The sequence below is a fragment of the Haliotis asinina genome, chromosome 10 (genome assembly GCF_037392515.1).
Source record: "Haliotis asinina isolate JCU_RB_2024 chromosome 10, JCU_Hal_asi_v2, whole genome shotgun sequence".
In the NCBI taxonomy this organism is placed as follows: Eukaryota; Metazoa; Mollusca; class Gastropoda; order Lepetellida; family Haliotidae; genus Haliotis; species Haliotis asinina.
In genome coordinates this window covers 35,340,348-35,350,875 of record NC_090289.1, presented here as the reverse complement: position 1 = coordinate 35,350,875, position 10,528 = coordinate 35,340,348, and the positions used below count along the sequence as shown (strand labels likewise).

Sequence of the window (10,528 nt, the reverse complement as noted above, 5' to 3'; positions counted from 1 at the left end):
ATCTGGTGGGGTAGGAGACTGGCGTCTCAGTGGAACTCTGGGATAAGCCTGTAGATTCCAAGTGACTGTTCTCCCACCTTGCTAATCATTCACTGTGCCAGCCCGAACAGAGCAATAGATGCTTTTACTTAACCGCCTAAAGATTGAAACCTGACAATGCAAATTAGTATAATAATCAGGTGACCCACTTGATCCTTCTTTTCCACTTCTACTTCTCGGCTAGTCTTAGTTTTAAATAATTTCATATGTATTTTTTTATGTTTTTTATTTTTTTTGTTATATTTCACAAAATACTAACGTCATCATATCGATGCTCATAATCAAAGTTTTATTTGGTGCGGTTTTGCCATCGTATTTGTAGCCGTTTCCGCGAAGGCGAGATTCCGTTACGTCCAAATAGTGCCATTTTCGCCAGATGCTGTTTTGCTGTAGTGACGTTTTAGTCTGAACCAGACGGTCACAACGCACACGCACACGCACACGCACACGCACACGCGCACGTAAGTTCGTAAGTTCGTCCTCCCACTGCCGTTTTTGTTCTTTCAGAACTCTTGCACACTTGATCACATTGAAAAAGACACTGGGCAGTCGTATTTTCATATAATAATTAGTCAGATCGAATTTTATCAGTGAACTAATTCCATTTAAAATAGAGGCATTTTTAGTACTCTCGTTGTGTAAACGTGTTAGAAGCGTTCGTAAAATCTTCAAAACGAACCTGTATATGTCATATCCCTTGACCGTGAGGGATCAGACTGGGAAATATATAATGCTGACATGATGTATCTTTAAATACGTCACATGTCCTCCGGTCGATCCTACTGGCACCAAGGGAAACAATTAAGGATGTCCATCTCTTCCCCTTGGGGAAGGCAGAGAAGACACACGTTCTTCTTGTGATTTTAGGACAAACCCATTCAACATGGGATTGTTTTTATCAAAATCAAATCTTCATGACTCGTATTCAGGACAGAATTGACAACTCTGACATGCAACATCTATGTCTGAACATTGTTGTTGGTGATTGGCAACATCTGCAGTGTCCTTGATACATACTGGTTATTCTTTTCTCCTCTTGGATCACATTCAGCCCTGAACAAAAGCATGTTCAATGTTCAGGCACTTATTGCTTGAATTCTCATATGCATCTGCTTGGACACAAAATGAAATCAATTCTTGATATTTGATGCGACTGTATTCATGATTTGGCTTGGTTGCTGTTTAAAGCTGCCCTCAGCTATTCAGCTATATGGCAGCGGTCTGTGAATAATCAAGTCTGAACAAGACAATCCAATGATCAACATCATGGGCATCGATTTACACAACTGCTATACAATGTGCGAAGCGTCTCAGTGACAAGCATGGGTTGCTGAAAACCAGTTCTAACCCTGATCTTCCTAGGCAAATTGCACACCAATTCTAACATTGATCTTCACAGGCCATCTGCACTCATGACCTTCCTAACAAATCAGCACAAAGAAAATAGTTCTTAGTACTAAGTGTTTATTCATGTGTCATGTTGTGCTTACATCAAACTGAGCAAAGTGTCTAGTCAGCGATAGAAGAAAATCCAGGGCAAGATGTGTGAAACCTGAAAGAAGACTCAAACTATACTATATTATTTATTCTAAAACTGATTTTGAGGAATTACTGAAGTACCTACATCAGTACCTCATTCACTCAGAGATCACATAATTGATATATAATTGGAACACAGGTTCTATATGATGATAAATATCAAAATATATGGAATGAAAAGAACAGCATAATCCAGTCAAAAGTATGATCAAGTAAAATTTGTTGTGAAAATAAACATACAAAAGAGTCCATGTCTTAAAACTAAGGACAAGGTCAGGAGACCAGAAGAGAGTTGGCACTGACTTAATGGACACAGGAATACATCCCGCTGGGATTCCAATGAGGTAATCATTATACGTATTGTAAAAACACTCAATTAACTTTGATATTATTGAAGTGTTTCTTAGAAAACCTGTCACCGGTAGTGCATTCATAAACACAACACATAAACAAGGACGTCGGAACCATCTGATCGTTATGGCACCTTACATATAATGATCCACTTTGGGGTGGCTTTGGCTATGACTCGTAGCACCAATAATCCATTCATATTGGAACCATGCCATGGAATTTTGGTTTCGTAATTGGTGATGACACCAAGATACCTCAAATATTTCTCAACTTAAATGAAGTAGTATCCATATAAATGCTTGCCAAGGTATTATTTAGGCGAACTATTTTCCTGCGTAAGTATACAAAAATATAGACTCTGTATGCAGGCGCAAGTCCCTAGTCTACAGCAGGATATAGTTTGTCCAGATGAAAGCTTTTGTGATATACACAGTAAAGAAAAAGCACACAAACATACATGTACATATTAGAAGATAAATTGTTCCAGTAAGGCTTCTACGGAGACAATTATTTACAACACTGACAAAATGCAGTATGATGTATAAATGCTACACACATAACATTTCAGATCATGTGGATGGGAAATTGATCTGTGGGGTGAAACTTTGATAAGCAGCAGCTGTATGGAAAACAAATCGAACATAATGGATAATATGCACCCCTCTCTACACCATTATTATTTCTAGAGGAAATTGTACTTGACATAATCACAACAGTACAAACTATTCTATAACATAAAAATATCAAAAACAGAAAACAATTATTTCAGACAAAACACACACTCAGTTTGCAACAAATCCCCCCATTAGGAAAGATCAAATATCCTAATCACATGCACAGCTGGACAAATAGTCAATCTTAAATAATACTGCATTGATCAATCTGTAGTAATCAACATTTTACCTTATTTTCTTGAAATATTCATACAATCCTATTAGAAACAAACTATCATAATTCTGACATACACTGATCCTCTTAAAAGCATAATGTCAAAAATATTTCTATTCATCCTGTTTGATAAGTAACTTAAGATCACAGTTAACATCTGTTTCTAATGATCCCAAAAATCAAGTCTGGGACATGATCATGATTGGTAGGGAAACAAAGACACTACTTTGGGAAAAAATATCTTGTCAGCATTTGACTCTCACATTTAATAATCATGAATTTTAGCTTATAATAAATAGCCCTTCCCATATGAATATCTATACACATATTTGTATAGTATTGAAGTCTGTGTTTACACACATGGGACATTTCAGTAACAGATGGCAGACGAATGGTGTGTTGATCATAGAGGGTGAAGTCCATCTAAGGGCTGTGGAAGGTGTTGTAGGTGGAGTACCACAGCTCCCCAGAATGCTTCAGAGACCTGCAAGCATGGAACACATTTACTACTTTGGTTTGTGAATGAGAAGGATGTCATTTTCTGTTAAAAATCTAAGGAGCACTGATCAAATATATATCTCTTTCAGATGCAAGCCTGCTTTCAGTGTAAGAAATTAGTCAAAAACCCACCCAGATTTCAGAGCTGACAATTTCAAAATGTTACCAGCCCACAATGGATTTAACCAGACCATACACCAAGATATGGTGAATTTACTCAGATACATGGAACACCTAAAATTCCTATCAGACCACCAGGCTGGCTAACTGTATATTTAGACCATCTGTCAGAAATCTAGCCCATGGGGCTGTGGGATGGGCCGTATTTCAGACACTTGTGTTTTAATTGACAGATGCTATCATTCTACAGAAAATAAAAGATACAGAACAATCCCACTTATGGGCTTCTGAGGGCCTGCTGATATCCCTCCCTCCACATACAATCTCATAGCCAAGGTTAACATACTTTCCATACATCAACAATATTCTTCAATAGTCGTACAGAGTTAGGAATGGAGTAAGTTTAAATTCATGGTGCACTCAGCAATATTCCAGCTATATGGAGGTGGTCTGTAAATTATCAAGTCTGAACCAGACAATCCAGTGATCAACAGCATAAGCATCGATCTGTACAAATGAGAACTGATGAGACATGTCAACCAAGTCAGTGATCCTGTTTATTGCCTCTTATGACTAGCATGGGTTAGTGATCACCAAGATTCTAACCCAGACCTTCGCCCGTCATTAAGAATGGAATGGGGCCCAGGTACTGTCAATTTCTCATGTTCACTTACCGGACTATATCAGCGAAGGCTGTGCCTAGAGGCTTGATTTTATATGGGATGTTGTTTTTCTCACATACTGACTTGACCAGAGGAGCGATCTTGTGCAGGTTGTGTCGTGGCATGGTTGGAAACAGGCTACAAATAAACAACTGCAATGTCATCCATAGCAAAATAAAAGGGATTTCATAAAAAAAGCATTTCCCTTGTTTAATAACTTGAATACATAGAGCGCATAGTCACATCAGACAATATTATTTCCTGAACATGCCACCACGACAAAACAACATCTTCCTGCTCTGGTGCAGTTTGGCAAGTTATACCACACATTTTGTTTACTGCCATTAGATAACTTAATTTCAGTGAAAACAGAAAACATTATTTTATTTTACAACATTCCCATTCCCCATTTCAGTAAAGTCCAACTTGTCGTGAAAGAAGGAGAAGATACACACACACAAAAAAAGAATTTTAACCATGAAATGGTACAAGTTTGCCACAACACTAATCTGTAAAGCAAGTTCCAAGAAGAGAATGGTTTAGACATTCCGTTCCAGAACAGGAAAAGAGAATCCAGACACATGAACAGATGGACACTGCTATATCTCTGGGGTTTAAAAATGGGAGGGATTTAAAAATGTTCTAATCTGATACCCAGGGAGGTAACTTACTGATGTTCAATCTGGAAGTTGAGATGCCCTGTGAACCAGTCATTGAAGAAGGACTGTTCAACATTACAAGTTGCATTCAGCTGCAGAGCTAGCCATGGTTTGGCAGTGTCCTCCTCGATCTCCATGGGGATATGATTGGACTGCGCCACCCAGGTAAACCAATGGGACTCCAGGCACCTGTAGTCAAAATACTCTGCATGAAACACCTCAATACCTGTGTGATTTGTGTTCTACTTCAGTACAAGCTTGATGTACCCACCTCAAGACAAAGTAGTAGATGATGGTACTCCCCAAGCCCAGCACAGGGAGATAGAGGTAAAGGAACTTCACAAAGAACAGGGTCACTGACAGCAGATCCTACAAACAATGCATATTTACTCAGTACCTTTACTGAAGTGTCACATTCACTGCAATACCGAAATGTCACACTCACTGCAATACCGAAATGTCACACTCACTGCAATAAAGAAGTTGATAATCCATGGAACTTGGTTTTCCTTCATCTTTACAAGTTCTAAAATGCCTTTTAAAGAACACATATTTTATTCAAAATACCAACATGACAAAAGAGATATGTCCAACAGTCAGCAATCACAGTCAGTAATATTCAAAGATAGCCAAATCAGCAGGACTACGATCTGTCTCTGCTCTTCTACCCTCTCAACCTTAGAGTTGAAGGCACATAAAAAGGAGTGACAGCTTAAGTGTTACTTACCCACCATGCCTTCCTGGTGAATATGTGCCTGAAGAGCATGTACTGGAAGTACACAGGGAACAGGAGGGGTGGTCCGACTGAAACATTCGGTATTGATAAATGACACAATCCATCACCTGCAAAGGTTGTATATTGTTTCCTATCATGTTTTAATGGACCCCTCCTTTAAACATAGAATGAATGGGTGGAGTTTTTGTTGAGTTTTTCCAGCGATATCATGGTAGAGGACTTTAGGAGAAGGTGATCCCCAAATATGAAGACAATCAAACCCAAAGCAGTGTTCGAAACATGGCACAAGTGACATTCATTATCAGAACCAGGATGACTTGTTTGCATCTAGTCCTCATCTAATATCATACCATTCACAACATGAATAGAGGAAAACAATACTCACTGATGAAGAAATATCGGTGTTGCCAGTTGTATGGCATGCTCTTCTTCCTGTCTTTAGCAATCTGCAAATGTTCAAATAATGATAGACACTACTCCACCCTTGGTGACAATACTTTGAACTTTCTATGATACATCATCCCCTCAAAATATCAAGTGTGTAATCAGATAGGACCCATCTGATTACCATCAAACAAAGAAACTGAAACCAAGAAAGAGGTTATCTTTGTAATGATTTTGGTTTGGGAGTGAGTGAGTGAGTTCATTTTTATGCCGCACTCAGCAATATTCCACCTATATGGTCTGTAAATAATAGAGTCTGGACCAGACAATCCAGTGATCAACAACATGACCATCGATCTGCGCAATTGGGAACTGATGACATGTGTCAATCAAGTCAGCGAGCCTGACCACCCGATCCTGTTAGTCGCCTCTTGTGACAAGCATAGTTGCTGAAGGCCTATTCTACCCCGGGAACTTCACGGGTTGATTTTGGTTTGGATATAAAGGGAACTGAGGGTATGGGTCTCAATGTGGGTACTCCACCCAACAAAGGTACTAGAATCTGTACTTTCCTAAGAAAGTGTAATCCCTGACATAATGTTATATTTGACCACTTTCTATCCTGCTGGGGATGCAGAAATACTACTTCATGTAGTAATTCTTAATCTCGAATAATATTGAATCAGATATGATGTACAGAAATTGACGATGTTTTGCAAATGCAAAGTGATGGAAGGGAGACAACTCTAAATGATCTAGCAGATGTATGGCACTATACCTTGACTGGCATAATCTTTCCAACTACAAACAGTTCCTCCACCCTCACATCAGGGTCCTTGTTCATCTGAAACACAGCATATCTTCTGTACACTGGAACTAAACAAATATACAGTGCTGGATCTTGGGACTGGATGACTAGTGACATCTGGGTAACATTCATCACTATGTCAGGGAGAATAATACAGAACAAATTCTTTAACAAAGGGTAAGTGTTTTCAATACTGAAATGTTACACAAGAGAGAGAGGAACAGCCTGGTGTACGAGAAGCCTGAGCACAAGTGCGGACAAAGTCATAAATTCAATAGCCTGTGCCGTGCCTTCTCTATCCTATTTTCACACACATGGCTGTTCCTCTCTTTGCACTCCTGCCTTGTAACAAATAATGAACTCTATCAATGATAGTTTATTAAACAACTTTTATATTTTTAGGAAATAAATTCTGCAATAAACTCACAGGGGTGGTCCAAAGATGTCATTTTGATCAACAGTTCATTGAGTATTATATGTGTATTAGTTTTTGAGTTAGTCGGCAATTCATCAGTCCACTTTTGAGCCAAACGGACTACAGTACGTATGTACTCACCACATTGGGCTTGGCATGGTGCTGGTAATGCATGTGGTTCCACCACTGGGGGGATGCACCCTGCAGATGAACATCCAACATTAGCGCCACACTGCACATGCCATGTACAGTCACATGATGGTACCATAAACAACTGTTATTATGAACCAATACATATCTGAAAAGAAGTTCTCTGACAATATCCTTACATAACCACACTGGTTCTAGCAATTCAGGTATGTAGGTAGATGTAGAGTTTTGAGAAAACAGTCATAAGAATATCAAGAGGTATTTTGTCATCATGGCCACGTTGGTAAATGCACTGTAAGAGATTTTTAAAAAGACAAAAAAACTTAATTCTACCACTGAGGTGGTTTAGTTTACATAATGCATAATATGTAAAGGATACCTACAGATTTCATACCAGTTGTTTGGTAATTTTCTAAAGACAGTTAGTAAAAACTGTTTAAAAAGCCACACATTCATCCTGCTTTAGGCAGTATCTTTCTCCCAGTGACACCAACGTCTGACTCAATTCCATACTGTTTTGATTTCATGGTTCATAGTAGCAGAGTCTCTGAAGCAAGCTATAGAATGATTTCAATAAATTCATAACATTTCTTGTAACAGCTGTTATAATATATATACATACAATAGTGGTACATACAATAATATCAATGACAACCAACAACACTACATTAAACTGTTTCAACAATGGTTACATATTGTGCTTGAAGGTTATGATTTTACACACAAAAAATGAACCAAATATTGAATGAATACTTGGTGTGAGTGTGGTTCTTGATCCAAATAGAAAATACATATTTTTCACTTTTCTTATCACTTTAAATCTAAAGGTAAATTTGACTTAAAAGAAAATAACATTGTTTCGACCAAATTCAGATCAAGACAATATCAATCACAACAATAACTTCTATGACTAAGCTTAATCTTACCAACAAAGAAAACAAGTTTATAACTATTTTCAAGTTTTAGTCCTCTGAAAAAATGAACAAGACCACAGTTCTTCTTAATGCCAATGCTTCTGCACAACAAAACTGACTAGATTTGGACTGAAAGAAACATAATTACCCTTAATAAAATCCATCTAACTGCCAACTTCAAGTTTTGTAATACAAGCTGCTCATTTGCCTGTCTGGACATCATATTTCTCTGACATTATTCATTTGTAAACAATAGATCTTGTTTACATATCTAGTAACCATACCAAAGCCACAGGCAGTCACGAGGCATGCGTGTAATGTGTTATTCACAGCCAGATTTATTTCCACTAATGGAAAATTTGAATCATTCAAAGAATCAGCAGATCAATCACAGAAACCTGAGCAAAGTCACGATAGTTGAGCTGACAGGCTATGATAATATGGTCTCTGACATGAGTGGTCATATGACAAGGTGAATGGTCATATGTGCGGTCAGCTGTTGTGCAAGGTGACCATGGAATGACTGATAATCTGGTTCAAGAGTTTTCATGGGTACACAATGGGACAACAATCAGGCACTCATCCAAACTGTTCTTATCAGTTCTTCCTAGTCATTTTAATGAGTGCATTGGCCTTGAATTATTTCTGCAAGTCAGACAATGGGGGACATGATTACCATAGTATAAGACTTTTGATGATATTAAATAAAAGAATTATCAACAATGAAGTATCCTGTTACACAATGATGGGGTAACCCCAATAGGGCCTCAGTGTCATAATGAATGGACAGATGTTCTAGTATGTGTATGAGGTGCTTGAAAAAATGTGTTTGGACGTATTGCAACAGTGAATGAGTTTAGTTTTAAACTGCTTTCAACAATATTCCAACAATATCCCAATGGGGGACAGAAGAGATGGGCTTCACACATTGTGCCCATGTGGGGAATTGAACTAGTGTCTTGGTGTGATGAGCTACCACTTAAGGCACTTGTCTACTCTACTGCTGCCTATTGTGACCAAACTGTCCCTGATAATTACCAGAGAGAACCCCATGAAAATTGCAACAGCTGAATAATGCACTGATGCTCCTTCAGCATTAATGAGTTTTAATGCATTTTGTTTATTCTCTCTCACTCTCTCAAAAGGGGGATATTTTCTCTACGTACGCTACTTCCTCCCCACCCACCCAACAGTCCCAAGGGCAGGTGTGGCCATAGGGAAAGTTTGGTCTGTGACACAGGGCCTTCAGGGTGATGAGCTAAAACATTAACCACAAAGCAACCACAAGGCTACTCTAATGAGAGAGGAAGCCAGAATTAGGTAAACTGAAGGTAATCAGTGTACTGGGGCAATGCATGACTACTGGTTTTCACCTGTTGTTATATATATCAGAATTGTTCTACATCCTTCCAAAGGCTATAGTTTTACTATGAATAGTTCCAATTGCTGATACAGTGCCTTATGGTCTCTTAGCATGAACATTGATTTAAAAGCATCAGTGGCTATGATTGCATCATACTTCTCTTTACAACACCATTAGTTATCTTCCCCTGTGATAACCTGTGCTTGCTCCAGATAACATTTCGTGACATTTGTACAGCCCACATTCCCATCCACTTTCTTTTCGCTTATCATGGGACAGTCTACACACTGAAGCTATTCCGGGACATCATGTGATCAACTAACAATAGGTAGATGGAGGTAGATCTGAGCCCCATCATAAGACACATGAAGACATTCTGGGCTATGTTATGATCAGATGATGTGGGTAGTGTGTAGTGTAACCTTCATCCCCATCAGGTCATCATGGGTCAGGGCTTCACGTGTATGCTATCTTACACCGACTGACAATCCAGCTACCAAGAGATATCATACAATGATAAATTTCCAGCATGCCTCTAGGACAACTCTGCACAGTAAATGGGTTGCTGTTTACGCCACTTTTAGCAATAATCCAGCAATATCATGGAGGGGGACACCAGAAATGGGCTTGAGATGTTCTGCCCATTAGGGGAATCGAACCCAGGTCTTTGGCATTGATGAGCTAACAAATTAACCACTAGGCAATCCCACCTGCATACAGATCTCAATAACTTGAGCTGCTCACACGACCAAGTGATATGACAATCCAGCACATGTCCTTAATGTATATCATATTTGACACAAAGGGGGGTTAAAATGTCAACAGTCTAAATATTAAACTTCAGCCACAGAAACAAGAACATATAGTAAATGAACTCATAAAAATCACTCCATACACCTATAGGGAAAATACATAGGATGCAAAAATAAAAATGTTCATATTCTTGTTAAAAATATCCCATATACCTACAGAAAATGCATGATAATTCAGAAAAAAAATTCA

The 10,528-nt window shown here is 38.5% G+C and overlaps 1 protein-coding gene across 11 annotated transcripts in view; it reads right to left on the bottom strand.

Annotated features, from left to right (window-relative positions):
• Window positions 1–1,486: 1,486 nt before the first annotated feature.
• Window positions 1,487–10,528, bottom strand: part of LOC137299138 (acyl-CoA Delta-6 desaturase-like) — a 31,271-nt gene continuing 22,229 nt past the window's right edge. For all 11 annotated transcript variants that reach the window (XM_067831676.1, XM_067831675.1, XM_067831681.1 and 8 more), the window contains exons 6-13: window positions 7,241–7,300; window positions 6,655–6,720; window positions 5,878–5,938; window positions 5,484–5,560; window positions 5,028–5,125; window positions 4,769–4,945; window positions 4,110–4,235; window positions 1,487–3,301 (exon numbers count right to left, since the gene is read on the bottom strand). In XM_067831676.1, coding sequence (XP_067687777.1) covers window positions 3,241–3,301; window positions 4,110–4,235; window positions 4,769–4,945; window positions 5,028–5,125; window positions 5,484–5,560; window positions 5,878–5,938; window positions 6,655–6,720; window positions 7,241–7,300 — 726 coding nt within the window. In that variant the 3' untranslated portion in view covers window positions 1,487–3,240. The remainder of the gene's footprint in view (window positions 3,302–4,109; window positions 4,236–4,768; window positions 4,946–5,027; window positions 5,126–5,483; window positions 5,561–5,877; window positions 5,939–6,654; window positions 6,721–7,240; window positions 7,301–10,528) is intronic.